This window comes from Chiloscyllium plagiosum, chromosome 2, assembly GCF_004010195.1.
Source record: "Chiloscyllium plagiosum isolate BGI_BamShark_2017 chromosome 2, ASM401019v2, whole genome shotgun sequence".
In the NCBI taxonomy this organism is placed as follows: domain Eukaryota; kingdom Metazoa; phylum Chordata; class Chondrichthyes; order Orectolobiformes; family Hemiscylliidae; genus Chiloscyllium; species Chiloscyllium plagiosum.
The window spans coordinates 47,673,415-47,692,821 of NC_057711.1; the positions used below are offsets into that span (position 1 = coordinate 47,673,415).

General features: G+C 40.4%; 1 protein-coding gene across 3 annotated transcripts in view; it reads left to right on the plus strand.

The window, feature by feature from the left end:
* adgrv1 (adhesion G protein-coupled receptor V1) overlaps positions 1-19,407 on the plus strand; it is a 559,481-nt gene that overhangs the window by 230,597 nt on the left and 309,477 nt on the right. For all 3 annotated transcript variants that reach the window (XM_043709105.1, XM_043709113.1, XM_043709123.1), the window contains 5 exons: positions 2,231-2,433; positions 4,598-4,774; positions 9,022-9,204; positions 11,636-11,815; positions 17,701-17,862. In XM_043709105.1, the coding sequence (XP_043565040.1) occupies positions 2,231-2,433; positions 4,598-4,774; positions 9,022-9,204; positions 11,636-11,815; positions 17,701-17,862 (905 nt within the window). The remainder of the gene's footprint in view (positions 1-2,230; positions 2,434-4,597; positions 4,775-9,021; positions 9,205-11,635; positions 11,816-17,700; positions 17,863-19,407) is intronic.

Below are 19,407 nucleotides of genomic sequence, written 5' to 3' on the forward strand. Positions count from 1 at the left end.
CAGAGGATTGGAAAAGCTTTAAAATAGACAATCAAAAATGACGAAAAAAAAGGGAGAAGTTAAAATTTGAGAGTAAACTTGCAGGTAATGTCAAGAAGGACCACAAGAGCTTCTTTAAATATGTAAAAAAGGAAGAGGAATATCAAACAGAACACAGACCTCTTTGAGAATGTGGCTATGGAAGTAATAATGGGTTGCCAGGAAATGGCAGAGAAGTTGAATAAATACTTTGCATCAGTCTACGTTGTTGAAGAGGCTTGTAGAATTCAAAAATCACTAAATAATCACGGGGCAAAAGGAGAAGAGGAAATAAATACAATCACAATCACTTGAGAAAATGTGTTAGGGTAACTAATGGGGCTAAAGATTGTAAGTCTGTAGACCTGATGGGATGCAGCCTCAAATATTAAAAGAAAGTAGCTATAGGGTTTGTAATATGCTGGTAGTAACCGCCCAGGTGTCCTTAGTTTCCAGAAAAATCCCACATGATTGGAAAGCTGCCAATGTAATACTTTCATTTGAAAAGGGAAGGAAATAAAGAAAAGAACAAGTTAATTTCATATCTGTTATTGCAAAAATATTAGAATTTGTTATAGAGAATGTAATAGCAAAGCATTTAAAATTACATAACATGATCAAACCGAGTCAGCATGAAGAGGTATTCATGCTTGACAAATTTATTAGAATTCTTTGAGTAGGTAGCAAGGCAGATAGATAAAGAAGAAACATGGGATGTAATATCTTTGGATTTTTGGAAGGCATTGATAAATTACCACACATAAGAGCCCATGGTTTTGAAGGTGATATGTTAGCATGGATAAAGGATTGAAGAAGACAGAGAATTGGGATTGGGGTGATGACAGCCTGTAACTAGTAAGCACCACAGGGATTATCCTAGGCACAATAATTATTTACAATAATTTTCATCCACCGATGCTGCCAGATCTGCTGAATTTCTCCAGCAATTTCTGTTCTTATTAATTTCAGATCTCAGCATCTGTATTTCTTTGTTTTATTATTTACAACATGTACTAATAACCTGAGGAAAATAAATTTACTATTACCAAATTTGTGAATAACACAAAAATGAGTGTGTAGGCAATTAGTGAGGATGGCAGATGAGGATGAGTCAGCAAAGGAATGTAGCTGAAAAATGTGTTGCTGGAAAAGCGCAGCAAGTCAGGCAGCATCCAAGGAGAGGAGAATCGACGTTTCAGGCATAAGCCCTTCTTCAGGAAGAGGGGCTTATACCCGAAACGTCGATTCTCCTGCTCCTTGGATGCTGCCTGACTTGCTGCGCTTTTCCAGCAGCACATTTTTCAGCTCTGATCTCCAGCATCGGCAGTCTTCACTTTCTCCTAGCAAAGGAATGTAGACAGGTGAAGTGAATGCACAAAAATATGGCAAGTGGAATATAATGTGGGAGAATGTGAGATTATGTAATTTGATAGGAAGAACAGAAAAGCTGCATATTATTTAAATGGAGAAAGACTGCAGAAAGCTACAGAATAAGGAATTTGTTGTTCTCGCCCATGAATTACAAAAAAGTTAGTGCCAAGTACAGCAGGTAATAGGGAAGGTAAATGGAATGTTGATCTTTAATACAAAGGGAATGGAGGATAGATGTAGGGAGCTTTTGCTAAAGCTAAACAAGGAACTAGTCAGACCACAGCTAGAATACTTTGAACAGTTTTGGGCCTCATATCTAAGGAAAGATACAGTGTCATTGGAGGCAGTCCAGAGAAGTTTGTGGCTTATACCATGAATGGAGGCACTATCTTATGAGGAGAGGTTGAGTAGTTTGGGTTGGTACTCATTGGAGTTTAGAAAGATGAAGAAGTAACCTTATTGAAACATACAAAATTCTTGGATGACTTAACAGAGTAGATGCGCAAACATTGTTTCCTCTTGTGAGAGAGTCTAGGACATATAGGTGTAATTTCAGAACAAGGAGTGGCACATTTTAGAGATGAAAAGGTTTTTTTTCTCTCAGAAGGTGGTGAATCTATGTTCTATCTCCATTGCATGGGGCAGTTGAGGTTGGGTTGCTGAGATGAACAGATTCTAGACTTTGTAAAATGTGTGACAGCAAATAACATGCTTATTTTAGTCCTCTGCTAATTTCTATATTCATTGAAAGTGCTACAGTACAACTTTACCCAATATTGAGATTAAACTATTTTGATAACCACACATTTAAGTTCTAAGTTTTTGTTTTGTGTTTTTACAGTTGACGCAATTAATATCACTTTAAGAATTATTCGTGAACAAGGATTTGTGGGAGATGTTGCTGTCCAGTACAGTACCAAACCAAATCTTTTGGTCCTACCTGTTAATCAAGCAACTGCGAACCAGGACTACATTGCACAACAGGGCACAACAATTATAAAGGAGAATGACACACAAGCTTTGATTAGATTTACAATCCTATCTGTAAGTTTATGAGAGTGGATGGTATAAATATTATCTTTTTTAGAAGTGGTTACTAGTTGTGCTTTGTATATAATACTCATGGTAATGTAATAGTGGATAACTCTATTGTGGAGAATTAAGGCAAAAACTTCATATGCTCACTGATAATTCTTTTCATCAGTGTATTAGCCAACTTTGGATTGGTAATGAGAGAATACACTGGTTGGGAATTAGTTTGGGACTGTAAAAGGGAGCTGATTTCCTGTAGCAGGGAACCTAGGAGATTTGAACGTATCCTGAATCTGATTTCTACCTGAGGCTAAGGTGGGGTCAGCTCTGGTGAGCAGGAGTCAACATTTGCAGGCTGCCAGACCCCTGTGAAATGGTTTCAAGTAAATTAATTTGGGGATGGAGAGTGGCAGGATCAGGTATTCCATAACTGAATGTGGGGCATTCTGCTTCTTCACAAATAACCTTGTTTAAAAAATGTACTTTTTTTAAAAAAATGAGTTTTTGGCTCATTTCTTCCCATAAGCTCTTGTTTGCAGACTGGGGACAATGCAAGATTTGGTCAGGGGTACAATTAAAATTACATCAGGATAGATACTGACTGCCATTTAAATTGTATCCTGTCACAGCAGCAAGTGGGTATTTGTGCAAGAAGACAGCGAAGTGAAAGGGGTGCTGAATAAAAACAGGTCTAATCCACCATCTAATTCACAACCCTACAAAGACTGGGTCTCTGTACTTAACTAAGAAATAATAATAATTACAACAAGTAGATTCTAACCCCAGGTGTACAACCATAAAAAGTTGATACATACCTTTACTGGATAAAACTTGAACACCCGTACACATACATACAGAAAGAAAAAAACATGACTGCCATGGATGGACTGTAAGATTGGGAATGCAGTTCAATGGTTTCTGTCCACAGGATTCACTGAGATGATCCTTTTGGCTCATAAGGACATGTTGATCCTTGATCTTCCTTCTTCAGGGATATTCCCTTATCTTGCAGGAGGTACAGGGAGACTGATGCAGGTTCATAAAGGTCTCCGATGTTTTTGTTAAAAGTCACAGCTTACAGTTATTGGCAAGGGGAAATAAACTGGCTATCTGAACGTTTGAGATGTTTTCTGTGCTACAGTGTAAGACCAGTTTTTTTTTTCTTTCTGAAGGTCTGATGGGCTCTGACCTGAACTTCCAGTGAATAGGAGACCAACCACATTTGTTGGCCGTTGTTAGTCATTGATAACTGGTCATTTCATAAACTAATCAACTACTTGTTGCTGGCCAAATTTCCATGTGTATTCAATCCCCTTGGCTCCAGCTCAACTCTAAAAAGGCATTCCCTACTGCTTGAACAAACAGCAGTGAAAACAGCACTTACAACATGCATCATCGTTTTTTAGAAGTGCAGCAATCCTTCAATAATCCTTGGCTTTTAAACCAATCCTTTACCTAATTGTGTCACACTCAAAAATACAGAAAAATAAAAATATGGCCTTCACACATTTAATAAAAATCAAAAGGAGATATTAACAGAATCATTGGAAAGATTATTTGAATTTATGATATATACATAAAAGGGAAGAATGTGCAGATATGGAGGTAGGTTAGAGAATTGGAAATGAGTAGATAGTTTAAATGAATAAGCTGGAGTTGATACAGGTATCATGGATTAGATAACATTCTGTTGTTTCATTTCTCTCTGAGGGTTAGAGCACTAACCTTGTAAACCAGGGGTCCAGAGTCTGATTCTCAGAGGGGCCTTTCATATCTCTGCTGCCTTCAATATCAACACAAATAAATGTTTAAAGGGCTGTTGCGGTGCAATGGTAGTGTCCCTGTTTCTGAGCCAGGATACCCAGGTTCAAGCCTGGGTTATATAATCTCTAAACAGTTTGATTAAAACTATCGAGTGTCACTTTTTAGGCTTTTGTGGCAGAGTGCTAGTGCCCCTGCCTCTGAACTAGAAAGCCTGAGTTCATGCTCCAGATCTAATACCACCTCTGAAAAGGTTGGTGCGAAAATATCTAATGTCACTTTTATAGCTCGATAGATTGAAAAGTAGTGTATTTGATTCAAGTTAATCTTGTTATGCTGTCACAGCACTAGTTTTGATCTTTATAATAAACACGTTGTTTGGATCTTATGAAAAATGATATTTCTTATTTGATAGGATAGCATTCCTGAATTGCATGAAAGCTTTCTAGTTAACATTAGCAGTGTCAAAGTGGCTGATACTGGACCTGGAAGACAACCCAGTTTGAAACTGGGTTCAGGAATGGAATTCGCAGAAATAACAATTGAAGAGAATGATAACCCCAGAGGAATCGTCCAGTTCAATGTGACAAGGGTAGGATTCTTCATTTGATATGGAGATAAAGTGTACTTTTTTATTGAAATACTGTAATTAAAGTATTTGAACCTTATTCTCGAATTATATGCTGTTATTATTGTCATAGAATGGTCATATTTTGGACCAATTTTTATTTTTTGTCTGTTGCATTGATCTACAGGCATTCCATCTGAAATAAACAGAGGGTTAAATATAATAGACTCTGAAACTAAAGACAGAGTACACTGCATGTCCATTGACTGTGTCTCAAGAAAGAAGACAACATTTTACAGCCTACTATTTAAATGTCTTCTGTATTCAGTTAGTGCTAACCACATTGTTAATTGGTTGGATATTTCAGTAGGAGGAGATATTGGATTGCAAGCATCAGCTAAAATTTGCCTATAGTTCTTTCAAGGAAGTAAATGCAGCAAGTGAATCTGACCTCTGAAGCAAAATATAATGGCACAACCCAGGATCTTGTGGCACAGTGATAGTGTCCCTACCTTGACTGGAATGTCCAGGTTCAAGTCCACTTGCCTGTGGTAAGAAAATCCTCAGCATGTTGAGGACATTCAGGTACACCTCTCATGGGGTGCCTGGCTAAATCTCCCAGGCTCGTAAACTGCACTATGGAGCAGGCTCCCACCACCTCTTCTCTGGATCCAGGGCCTATACAGAAATCTAGTGAGAGGGAGAGAAAGGAGAAGACCTATTGAGGACACTTTAATGGCACGGGTGATATATGGAGGCTTGTGATTGTATGAATTTAATTGTTTTGGCCCTATATCTGTTTGCTTGAGTCTTTGTGTACCTCTGAATATAACAGTGGTAGCATGGTGTCTAGCCTCCTGTCCAAACAGGATGTGCCATGGATCAATGTTTGTATTGAGAGCTGCTTGTAGCATAGGGAAGATGATGAGTGAGGCATATATAGGACATTGGACTTTGCAGACACCATTGCCCGTCCTCTTACAAGATCTCCATTCTTTCGTTAGCCTCTTGTGTCCAAAAGTGTTGGCGTGAAGGAGGTGGTCAGCGATGCCTGAGGCAGGGAGCTGTGCAGAATATAAGGAGCAAATGTATTAGAAAGCCTGCATGTCAGTGACCTGTATAATGCATGTATATAATGCTGTTTCCTTTCAAAGAGCCCTGCAGCTCTCCTCCTCATAAGTTGTGACAATTAGCCCACCCATTCCAAGTAAGGTCACAGCCATTTGTTTTCTCATTATGTACTTTTGGATGTAGCAAAATGGAAGGTGGTAGTGAACACCCTTTGGCCTGTGACATCCAGCCTTGTCCTCCACTTGTTGCTCAGGCCTCTAACATCTATGGTCTTCCATGAACCCCAAGGATTTTGTACTTCCTTAGACCTCACCCAACCTGTCGATATGAGTCCTCACCAACCACTTTTCTGACCTCCCCCCCTCACTGCCCCTGACATATGAGGTGACCATGCCAAAGGTGTGATAATTCACTGTCTCCACCACCAATTTGAAGCCAGGGTGCTCCTAACCATGAACAAAATCCCCTCCTCAGTGACTCCCTTAGCATCTATGCTTTACTGTACAGTATATACCCTCCTTATAACTGCAGTTGCTCCCTTTCCCAATAATTACCATCCCCTTTCACTCCAGCCTGTATCCCCCAATATAAACAAATAGCCTCTTGAGTCTCCTTCCCATGGCCGTGGTTACCCTTGTTGTTGTCCAACCTCTCCCCTGGTTTCTGTGGACAGACCTGACCAAGCACTGTCGCCTGCCCCTTTGAACGACATGGCCAGACAACCCAGAATGAGAAGTGATGAGACCCCTGTCTAATACCTGTGCATCTCCCTGACCACATCAGCCCTACACCCAACTCTGGTTACTATGGAGCCACAGGACTAACTGTGACCAACTCAGTGGATTCCCTGCCCGAAAACACCCTGACCAGACACTTGACAATGTTCAGACTCGAAACACCCTGACCAGACACTTGACAATGTTCAGACCCTTGGTCTGTTATCAGAGGCTGCCCTTGACTTACAATGCTGTGATGACTCATATCCTCTGCCCCCATCCCCACCTAACCATCTGACTTTCCAAAAAGAGTTAGATAGATTCTTGCTAAGCAAGGTGATGAAAAGTGGGCAGAAATGTGGAGTAATCAGATTGGCTAAGAGCAGGCTTGAGCGACTGAGTGGCCTACTTGTCATATTTTGAAAGCTCATATAAAATCAAGTTAACGTATGCTCAGCACAGTTCTTCAAGGAGGTACCTGGTATGGTGATGAGAATGATAGAAATGAAAGGTTCAACAGATACTGCACAGAAATTACTGGATAAGTATGAAATGGAGGGAAAGGTTAACAACTGAAGAGAAAGCTGGCTAGAAGTGTGGTAATTGAACAGAAGTTACAGACATTTCTGCATGTGGAAGAAAGTCACTGTACTTTACAATGTTTGATTCTGGGTCTGTTCCTGTTCACTATGCCCATCAATGGGGAAGGATGTAAGGAGAGAGGGAATGGTTTTCAAATTTGCAAATGTTTTTACCATTAGTGGTAGCATTGTAGATAAATGAAAGGACTAAAGAAATTTGCAAGCAGAGGGTGGAACTCTGTCAGTGAATGTGAATTAGCATCAAAAAACAGTCATATATTTTGAATGGGGATAATTAGGTGATTTAAAACAAAACTGTGGAATGTGGGTGTTGCTGGCTAGCATTTATTGCCTTTCCCTAGTTGCCCTTAAGAAGATGGTGATGAACTGCCATCTTGAACTACTGTAGTCCATGTCATAGTCATAGAGATGTACAGGATGGAAACAGACCCTTCAATCTAACTTGTCCATGCTGAGCAAATATCATAAATTAATCTAGTCCCATTTGCCAGCATTTGATATCCCTCTAAACCCTTCCTATTCATATACCCATCCAGATGCCTTCTGAATGTTGTGATTGTACCAGCCTCCACCACCACCTCTGGCAGCTTATTCCACACACACACTACCCTGTGCGTGAAAATTTTGCTCCTTACATCTGTGGAGTTCCAAATTTTGACCCAGTGACACTGAAGGAATGGCAATATATTTCCAATTAGGATGGTGAGTGGCTTGGAGAGGAACTTGGTATCGGTGATGTTCCTGCGTATCTGCTGCCCTTGCCCTTCTAGATGGAAGTGGATGTGGGTTTGGAAGATGCCTTCTCAGGAGCATTAGTGAATTTCTGCATTGCATTCCCATCACCTCTGGACCTGGAAGATTCTGCTTGCAGATTCTAATCTTCCAGTATTATCGGTGTTTTTGCTGATATTTAAAATCCAGGATTGAGGACATTTAACAGTTTTATACCCTCAACTATTCTTGGAAACAAAGAATAATGTCAGAAAGAAATGGCATAAGAATATTGCAAGGTCGCAAGACAGGAACCAATGAAAATAATTTGAGCAGTTAAAGAAAGTTCTTCTGACACATGCTGATAGAGCAGTGTAGGCAGGCAATATATAATCTTTGGTATGGATAGGAGCATTGCAGTACTCTATAAAGAGAAAAGAATGTTGAATAGTGGAGCATTTGGCAACTTTCTGAGCTCGCGTTTGAGACTAGCAGTGAAGTAAGATGAGAGTTAGTGTTGTAACCTTTTGCTAAATTCAAAATTGGGAAGGCAGCTTGATTTAGTGCTGATTTTTGGCTCTCACAGACAGCACTACGACAATAATGGTGTGCTTTGAGACCAAAATTAAAACAAGGGACCCTATGCCATTTCCATTTACACTTGGGAAATTAGATCCCAGACTCCATTTAAATGAACACATATAAGGACCCTGATGCAATTTAAAACCACAGCCAAATAACACTCAGACTATCCATGCAGACATGTATAAACTTATTGGAGACCACTTCAGTTGTTGAAGATGGGTGCTCTTTTTCAAGAATTTGAAGAGGCCAGGAAAAGTATACTTGCTGTTCCTGGGTCCCTAGAAACATCTGACAACCCAAACAGTTTAAAGATTTTTCAGGTAGTGATGTAGAAGTTTGTGACGTGGTAAAATCTATTTCGACAAGATGTTGACATTTCTGGGGTATTGTTCATAAGTCTGTGACACTAAGATATACCTCAATAGTTTGGCTTGACACCAAACAAAATTTGAAATTTTACAGCATATACTATACATTCCCACATAAGATGGTGGGTTAATGCAAAAAGCTTTACCAATTCTATGTAGTTTTTAGCATGTGATGGTAAAATTTAATTAGATAATGTTGATTTCTGTCAAATCTGCAGGATGAAACTGGTGCAGTTGTTGCTTATGAGGTGGCCCCTCCAAGAAATCTTCTCCAGTTAATAGTGATCAGAAGCTCTGGTACATTTGGAGAGATAAGTGTAGCTTGGGAAGCACAGCCTGGAAGTGCCAATTTCTCAGATTTCACACCATCTTATGGAAGCCTTACCTTCCCTGATGGAAGGGTAAGTTATTTTAATTTACATGGTTTACAAAGAAATCACATCACAGAAACAGGTTGTTTAGTCTAACCTATCCAATTTCATGTTTATCCTTCACACAAACAACCATCCTAATGCCATGTCCTGCTGGAATATGCCTTTATCTCTTCTTTCTTCATCCGTCTGTTTAACCTATTTTGCTGAAGCATTGTGATGACAGTAGGATTCAGTTTTGCTGGGATCTGAAAATAGATAATAATGAGTTGGTACACCCAACCTGATGTAAAACAGTTGTGGCATACAAAAGGTGGTTGATCCATGACGAGCTATTTTCTGACTATTGATATTGAATATTTTTCCTGTTGTAACCCTGCTTCAGGCACTATTTTTCAGGCTGCACTCTACAGCCTGTCAACACTGCAAGAAAACAATAACCTTCAGCCCTCTGTACTAAATCTCTTCAGACTTTATATTTATTTCCCTTCCCAATAGGTAGTATCCCATAGTATTTATGCAGCAGTATAATTGTTCTTCTTTTATTTCTTAACTATAACCAAATAGATTCTGTCCTTCATCTTTCAAAGACCTCCTCTCCTTCAAGCATTGTAATACTTTCCTGAATCAATACTGCAGTCTTCCTTTTATCTTTCCTATCGTTCGTAGATAGAGTACGGAAACAGACCCTTCAGACCAACTTGTCCATGCCGACCAGATATCCTAACCCAATCTAGTCCCATCTGCCAGCACCCGGCCCATATCCCTTCAAACCCATCCAGATGCCTTTTAAATGTTGCAATTGTACTACATTGTGGTGCCTCCACCACTTCTTCTGGCAGCTCATTCCATACACGTACCACCCTCTGCATGAAAAGGTTTCCTCTTAGCTCCCTTTTATATCTTTCCCCTCTTATCCTAAACCTATGCCCTCTAGTTTTGGACTCCCCCACCCCAGGGAAGAGACTTTGTCTATTTATCCTTTCCATGCCCCTCATGATTTTATAAACCTCCATAAGGTCACCCGTCAGCCCCTGACGCTCCAGGGAAAACAGTCCCAGCCTAGTCACCCTCTCCCTATAGCTCAATTCCTCCAACCCTGGCAACATCCTTGTAAATGTTTTCTGAACCCTGCTCCTTCATCAGGTGATTGTGGAGTACCACCTGATGAAGGACCACAACCACCTGATGAAGGAGTAGTGCACCGAAAGCTAGTGCTTCCAATTAAACCTGTTGGAAGATAACCTGGTGTTGTATGATTTTTAGTTTTGTACACCCCAGTCCAACACTGGCATCTCTAAATCATTTTCTTAACGCTTTCAAGTTTCACAACATTCTTCCAACAGGAAGGAGACCAGAGTTGCATGCAATATTCCAAAAGTGGCCGAAACAATGGCTTGTACAACTGCAACATGACCTCCCAACTCCTGTACTCAATACTCTGACCAATAAAGGAAAGCATACCAAACGCCTTCTTCACTCTCCTATCTCCTGTGACTCCACTTTCAAGGAGCTATGAACCTGCACTCCAAGGTCTCTTTGTTCAGCAACACTCCCTAGGACCTTACCATTACGTGTATAAGTCCTGCTAAGATTTCCTTTCCCAAAATGCAACTCCTCACATTTATCTAAATTAAACTCTATCTGCCACTTCTCAGTCCATTGACCCACCTGATCAAGATCCTGTTGAAATCTGAGGTAACCTTCTTTGCTGTCCACTAAACCTCCAATTTTGGTGTCATCTGCAAACTTATCAACTATACCTCTTATGCTCACATTCAAATCATTTATACAAATGACGAAAAGTAGTGGACCCAGCACCGATCCTTGTGGCACTCCACTGGTCACAGGCCTCCAGTCTGAAAAACAATCTTCCATCTTGTTAACCAGTTTCCCATGGGGAACCTTGTCAAACCATATGTCCAGTCCTCAGCCCTGTGTGTTTTTGAGCCAGGTCTCCTTCATCAGCATAAAATCATACTTGTCTCTACTATCTGTACCTGCGTTTTGCTTTATTCATTTGTGGGATGTCAGTGTTGCTGGCAGGCAAGCATTTATTATCCATCCTAAGCTGCCCTTGAGAAGGTGGTAGTGAGCTGCCTTCTTGAACCACTGGATCCCCCATGTGCTGCTCTGTGTTCCTATAAATAGATTGTAAATTGAATTTAGACCTTATTGCATTCCTCCTTAGCTTTATTCTAACTAATGAAATAGTATTTTCTTTGTTAGTGCTGTCTCTCCTAGTTCCTTGCTTCTACTGTCTAATGAAATCTCAAGGCTCTCATTCCTTGACAGGTTTCTTTAAACCTTCTGCAACAGAACTAACAAAACAGTTTATGATGTTATCCTTACATGTATTCTGACAAAAATGATTTTCTGGTCATAAGCTTTACTAACTTCAAATTCACAAAATGTAAACTCTGAGAATGTCGCATAATTTCATTATCCCATTTTTTTGTAGTTTTCTACTGTCCTAGAGATCATTATAGTGGATGATAACTTGACAGAATTTCTGGAGACGTTCACTGTTAGCCTGACCCAAGTGACAGGAGGTGCCAAAATGGGAGACGATATTATAGCTACCATCAACATTCCAAACAATGATTCACCTGTTGGTGTGTTTCAGTTTGGGGAACAATCTGTGAGTAACCTTTCCCCTTTTTCTCAATCTTTCTTATGTCTCAAATTCAGTAGTTGCAGGTTTTTAAAGAATCTGAGAAAGGATGGTCATCTCCAAAGTTAAGAAAAAAGTTTATTTGCTTGCATGTCAAATATCTCAATATCACAATTACATTGAGTTGGGATGGAAGGAAGGGAATGAAATTAATTCCGAATGATAGAACAAAATAAACTGAAGTCAGACCTTTTTACACACAATGTCCTAAAACTCTTTTCTTTCAAGTCAATGGGGTGACGTGATGGATCAGCGGTTAGCACTGCTGCCTCATAGTACCAGGGACCCAGGTTCAATTCCAACCTTAAGGCGACTGTCTGTGTGGAGTTTGCACATTCTCCCCGTGTTTGTGTGGGTTTCCTCCCACAGTCCAAAAACATGCAGGTTAGGTGAATTGGCCGTGCTAAATTGCCTAATAGTGTTAGGTGCATCATTCAGAGGGAAAATGGGTCTGGGTGGGTTACCCTTCGGAGGGTCAGTGTGGACTGGTTGGGCCGAAGGGCCTGTTTTCATGCTATAGGGAATCTAGTCTCAATCCAACTGAGTTTAAAATAGGCTAATAATATGTTACAAAAACTGAAAAAAAACCATGGATGCTGTAAATAAAGAATAATATTTTTACATGTGCTTTGGATGAACGTGCAAAACAGCTTTTAAACAACATAGTCAAATATTGTGCATGATTTTAATAAAATCGAAATAATTACAAACAAATAAAATTTTAGCAAGTTTGGAAAGATTTCCTGAAGTAGTTATCTCATTAACAAAATAGCTTTTGAGAATGTTGCCGTAATCTGCTGTAATTTTTTAAAAATTGTCAATAAGAATGACTAGATTCTTTGATGGTTATTTTGATATCTGGCCATTTGAGTTGGGGTGATACTACTGTGGCTATTTTCTGGAGGCCCAGTGGGGTTAAGACTTACTTATCTTCCTGCTCCTCTGAGGGGAAACTCACCAAAAATCACATTCTGGGAGCTGCTGGTCACTATCACTGGTAACTGTGGCTAATGGCAGGACTGCATTATGATGGAGGTAGTGGATAAACAATGGAACAGAGATCAGCCCTGATCTTACTGAATGGCACAGAAGTCCTGAGGTGCTGAATGGTTGACTTCTTCTCTGAAATTGTATGTTTGCATGAGCTACAGGAACAATATCAGTAGCAGGTTCATTGAGACTTGGTGGATGCTGGTGCAGGGTTTGATTTGATGTTTGCAGGTGGGGATCTCACTCAAGCTGTCTTTATTCCCACTGCATGGGAGCTTCTCTTGGACAAGGAGAGAGCCGTCCCATCGCCAGATCCAAGGCACACCCTTGGCTATTTCTTCTGCTAGGCCTGGTGACATTAGAAAAGCACAGCAGTTCAGGCAGCATCCGAGGAGCAGGAAAATGGACGTTTCGGGCAAAGCCCTTCATCAGGAATACAGGCAGAGTGCCTGAAGGATGGAGAGGGATCCACCCTTCAGGCACTCTGCCTGAATTCCTGATGAAGGGCTTTTGCCCGAAACATCGACCTTCCTGCGCCTCGGATGCTGCCTGAACTGCTGTGCTTTTCCAGCACCTGTCTAATCCAGAATCTGGTTTCCAGTACCTGCAGTCATTGTTTTTACCTGGTGACATGAGAACCCAAAGGTAACAGGGTGAGGCCCTTAACTGGCTGCTTTGAAGCCTCAATTGGCCACGGGTCAGGAAATCTGTCCTTTAACCTTCCTGTATTGAACTTCATTGGAGAAAGTTATTGCCACTCTGCACTTCTGACTACAGCCATCCTGCAAACCCACCTTCTAGTGTGGGGAGGGGGCATTAAGTTCCATCAATATAACCAGAATGCCCCAGTTTCACTGAATTGAATTGAATTTATTGTAACATGTACCGAGGCACAGTGAAAAGCTTTGTCTTGTAAACAGTACAGGCAGATCACAAAGTTAAATAGCATAAATAAGTAAATAATAGGTAAACAGCGCAAAAACAAAAACACAGGTACAGGTGAATATTAAGAGTTTGTGAGTCCATTCAGTATTCTAACAAAGTAGGGTAGAAACTGTTTCAAAACTGGCTGGTGCGTGTGTTCAGGCTTCAGTACCTTCTCCCTGATGGTAGAAGTTGTAGATAAGCATTGCCAGGGTGGGGTGGATCTTTGAGAATACTGGCGGCCTTTCCTTGACAGCAGGCCTGGTAGATGGATTCTATAGATGGGAGGTTGGCCTTTGTGATTGTCCGGGCCAAGTTCATCACTCTCTGTAACCATCTCCGATCTTGAATGGTCCAGTTGCCCTACCAGGTAGTAATACATCCAGACAGAATGCTCTCAATGGTGCACCTAAAAAGGTTGGCAAGGGTATTCGCCGTCATGCCAAATTTTCTCAGCTTTCTGAGGAAGAAGAGACGTTATTAGGCCTTTGTAACCAGTGCGTCCACATGAAGAATCCAAGAAAGCTTGTTGTGGATGGCCACTCCCAGGAGCTTGACATTCTCTACTTGTTCCACCTCTGTGCTGTTAATGTGTAGGGGGTCTTGAGTAACATCGCACCGAAAGTCAGTAATGAGTTCCTTGGTTTTGCCGGCATTGAGAGCTAGGTTGTTCTAAATGCATCATTTTTCCAGGTCTTCCACTCCCGTCTGTAGCCTATTTTGTTGCCATCTGAGATTCGACTGACTATGGTGGTGTCATCAGTGAACATGTAAATGGCATTAGTCTGGTATTTGGCAATGCAGTCCTGAGTATGCAATGAGTACAGTAGGGGCTGAGTATGCACGCCTTGGGGGCTCTAGCGTTGACTGTTAGTGAGGATGACTGATTGTGGCCTGTGGGTCAGGAAACTGAGGATATAGTTGCAGAGAGTAGGGCTTCGTCTGAGATCACTAAGTTTAATAATCAGTCTCGAGGGGATAATAGTGTTGAAGGCTGAACTGTAGTCAATGAGTAGGGTTCTTGTGTAGCTGTTCTTGGTGTCAAAATGTTCTCGGGAGGAGTGAAGAGCAAGTGATATGGCATCTGACATGGATCTGTTGGTCCGATAGGCAAATTGAAGTGGGTTTAGAGCACTGGGAAGGCTGGCGTTGATTAATGCCATGATCAGCCTTTCAAAGCCACTTCATGACCACCGAAGTTAGGGCCGCTGGGCGGTAGTCATTGAGACATGCCGCATGAGAATTCTTAGGCGCAGGGATAATGTTGGCCCTCTTGAAACAGGCAAGGACAGTGGGCTGCTGCAGGGAGAGATTGAAGATGTCTGAGAAGACCTCTGCCAGTTGATCTGCTCATGCTCTGAGTGCACGGCCTGGTACTCCATCTGGTCCCATCGCTTTCCCTGGATTCACACAAAGGAAAACTGATCTGACCTCTGATGCTGTGACTGTTGGCATAGGTTTGTCAGGACTTGTCGGAATAGGTGTTACCTCTCTGCCGAAATTCTGCTCAAAGCGAGCATAGAAGGCAGTGAGATGATCTGGGAGGGATGTGTCATCAACTACTATCTTGAACTGTCTCTTTTTAAAACCTGTGATGTCACTACTGAATAGATAGCCTCCCTCATGGTGATAATTGTGGGAACTACTTTGTTTGAAATTGCCTTTCATCACCGTAGAATAGAATTGAATCTCTCATAAAGTAAAATCTCTTCCTTTTCAGTGTTATTTCAATGGAGAAAAGCTACAGAAAGTTGCACCACAAACAGTCTTGGCATAATTTGTGCATCAAACACAGAAAATTAACACACAAGTGTAGCAGGTAATCAGGAAGGCAAATGGAATGTTGACCCTTATTTCAACTGGTTTGGAGTATAACAGGGAAGTCTTATTGCAATTGGATAAGATGCTGATGAGATCACATCTGGAGTTCCATGAGCAGTTTTGTTTGCTTTATTTAAGGAAAGATATTATTTTGTTGGAGGTAGTTCAGAGAATGTTCATTAGGATGATCCCTGTTACGGGGGCGCTGTCTTATGAACAAAGGTTAAACATTTTGGGACTTTATCCACTGAAGTTTAGAAGAATGAGTGGTGATCTCACTGGAACATGTGGGATTTTTAAGGGGCATGACAGAGTAAATGCCGAAAGTATGTGTTCCCCTCATGGGAGAGTGTAGGACCAGAGTGCATAGTCTCAGAATAAAAGGGTGCCAGTTTAAGACTGAGGTGAGGAAGAATTCTGACTCTGTGTTGAAAGTTTTTGGAACTCAGTGTCACAGAAAGCTGTTGAGCATAGTCATTGTGAGTATTTAAGATTGAAATAGATTTTAATCAGTAGGGAATCAAAGGTTATGGGAGAAAGGCAGGAAGGTTGGATCAGCCATGATCCTACTGTACGGTGGAACAGGCACAGTGGGCTGAACAGGTAACTCCTGTTGCTTTTTCTTACGGTCTTCTGTAAAGACAAGGGTCATTAGTAATTTAAATAATCTAAAATTTCAAGTTTGTTTCATTGAATGTTAAGCTCTACCATATCACTTTCCTATGTTGATGTTGGCAGCAAATCAGGTATCTTGCTTCTAAATGTGAAGAAAACTCTGGTGCACAAACAGTAGTGATTAATGAAGTTCTAGGAGTTCAAAAGCCCAAGTTGAGAAAGAGGAGATTCCTAACAGTTGCTGGCAGTTTAATTGTACAGAAAGTATGGGAAAGAAAAACATAGAGGTACAGCCTGGGAATATCGTTCAGGCATTGAAGCATATCATCAAAGGAAATAAGGCTTTAGATTGCACATAACCATATCTTGCATGCAACTGTTTGATGTCAACCGTATATTTGCAGTGTCAGCATTTCATTTCTAAACTTTGTCTTTTATATACATCTGGAAAATATAAAACTTAACTGTTGCAATATTTATTTTTTATGAGTATCAGTATAAACCTTCTTTCTCTGACTGCATTGACCTTTTCTGTTATTTACATTGCTTATGATCAACATCAGAAAATAGATACAATAATTGCTTGTATTTGTGCAGATCGTCTAGCTCATTCCTATTTGATATTGGAGTCTCATGAAAGTAAAAAATTACTTCTCAAGTCATTCCAGCGATTTTGACTCCAACATTGTCCCCAAAATTTAATTCCACATTTTGGCCTCTCTGTATTGTGAAAGAATATATAATTCTTATTCTTCTCCTTTGACCTATCCCATTTTATTTGAAATGACCATGATGCAGATTAATTTTCCTTCTCTACTCCATTCTGTCAGTGACCCATTCCTCCTCCAATCTTGCACTTAAATTTCTCACCATTTTATCCTTGTGTCTGTCTCGGTTTCTTCTGGGCAGTAGCATCTCATCACTTGCCTCACTATGTTTCCTCTCTGCAGCAGATAACCATATGATTTGACCTTCTCAGTCATTTTCTCTGAAGGTCCCACAGTCTTTACCAACTCCCGATTTACTGGTTCTAGATTTTGTTCTTTATGTTGCTTCCTTTTAAGATTGAAATTCTCAAATCTGTCCTAGTCCTGGTCTTGTTTTATACTTTAGTCCTGTAGGATGATTCTTCAGTTCATTCATGTTCTCTGCAATATTTCCAGGGATTGCCTTGAATTCTTCTTATCCCTGACGACCAAAGATGGGTAAGGCACTCCAGATGTTGTCTGGCAACAGCCTTGTATGATTGCTCCCATCTTACACTATGGGGTTGAACATTGCTGTTTTGCAATTATTGGTCATGTTATTCACCCAATCTGCTGAAAACCTCTTATCTTCTCCCTTTGTTACTTCTGCACCAGTCAGGGGATATTTGTATGGAATGTCTGAATCATAGATGAATATAAATATTTACAAATTGTGCAGTTTGATATAAAGGTGTTTCAGTGATGGAAACATTAGCTGTGGTTATTGTACAATGAAGCATTCCTGTGTTCTGTTAGGTTCGTGTTGGGGAGCCACAGACTGCTGATGATCCTGCTGGACTGGTGTCCTTCACAGTTGGTCGTGATGGCGGTCATGGTCCAGTCCAGATTGTTTGGCAGGTGGATGACTCTGCAGTCGATGACCTCGGTCCCCTTGCTGGAACATTATCATTCAATCAGGTACTGTATAAAGGACATGCACAATAATAGATACCAACTAACAGAATCCACTATCAGGACTTGACCAAACTGTAAGGAAACTCAACATTACCTTATAATAGACTTCACTTAGCCAATTTGTGCAGCACTTTATATACTAAAATTTAACATTAATTATATTTAATTCAACCAGGCTAAGAAAGAAAATTACAACTCTTTTTTAACTTTAATAACCAAAACAATTATGGGAAGGTGAATGAAAGAATGGGGAATGACTATGGATCATCAGACTACACTGGGATTGTGAATGCAGGACAACAACTCCTTATCCTCTTGGCTCCATGGTAAAATAAGTTTAAAAAGAAGAATCTACAATTCTCTTCTTTCGGTGACTTCCATTAATTCTTTACGGGTCTACTGGTTAGACCTCAAAAGAAGCTGGAAAAATGGAATTGCCTGAGCTGTAACCAATTTAGCAGCTATTAAACAGATTTGAAGCCAAGACATGTACTTAATATGGAAAGTGTGTGTTGGTCTTCTGGAGAGCGAGACAATATGGAGTTAATAGTAGATAAAAAGGTAATGCCAGATAAAATGAACAAATACTTTGCTTCTGACTTCACTATAGAAAACACAAAAAATGTTGCAGGAGCAACTGTACACTTGGAGGTGGAAGGAGAGAACTGAGTAGCAAAGTTGGAATCAACAGGGAATTGGTATAAAAACCAATGGGACTGTGGACTGACAGGTTTCCAGCCCCAGATGAATTTCATCCTAAGCTCTCAAAAGGTTGATGTCTTGGTGTTAATTTTGCAAACTTTTCTTGACTCTGAAATGGTTTCATACCATTGAAAAGTCCAAAACTGAATTCCTCTGTTCAAGAAAGAAGGGAGGCAGAAAGAGGAACTTATGGGCTAGTTAATTTCACAGAATCATAAAATCTTATGATATTATAAGGAGGCCGTTTAGCCCATTGTGTCTGCACTGGGTCTCTGAGTTGTTTAACTTAGCGCAATCTTCTCCCTTTCATCCTGCACATTTTTTCTATGTAAATAATCATCCAATACCCTTTTGAATTCCTCAACTGAACTTGCCTCCACCATATTTTCAGGCAATGCATTCCATTCCCTCACTATTTCTCACCCTACATTTGCTTCTTTTGCAAAACTTTTTAAAACTGTGCCTTTCAGTCCGCATTCTGTTTATGTGTCGGGGCACTTTCTCCCCTCTGTCTGGATCAGGTTAGAATCAATCATTAAAACAATTACAACAGCATATTTAGAAAAATCCAACATAAATGGGATGAGGCAGCATGGTCTAGAGAAAGGGAAACCATTGTAATCAATTTATTATAGTTGTTTCAAGCTGTATTAGGGAGGGGCATCTAGATGTACAATACTTACATTTCCAGAAAGCTCTGGATAAAGTGTCACATCAAAGATTATTGCGGAATCTAAGAACTTATGTTGTATGTGTAACTTATTAACATGATGGTTGGCAGAAAACAGAACAGATGAATCATTGGGTCTTTGTCCGATTAGCAGGATGTGATAAGTAAAGTGCAGG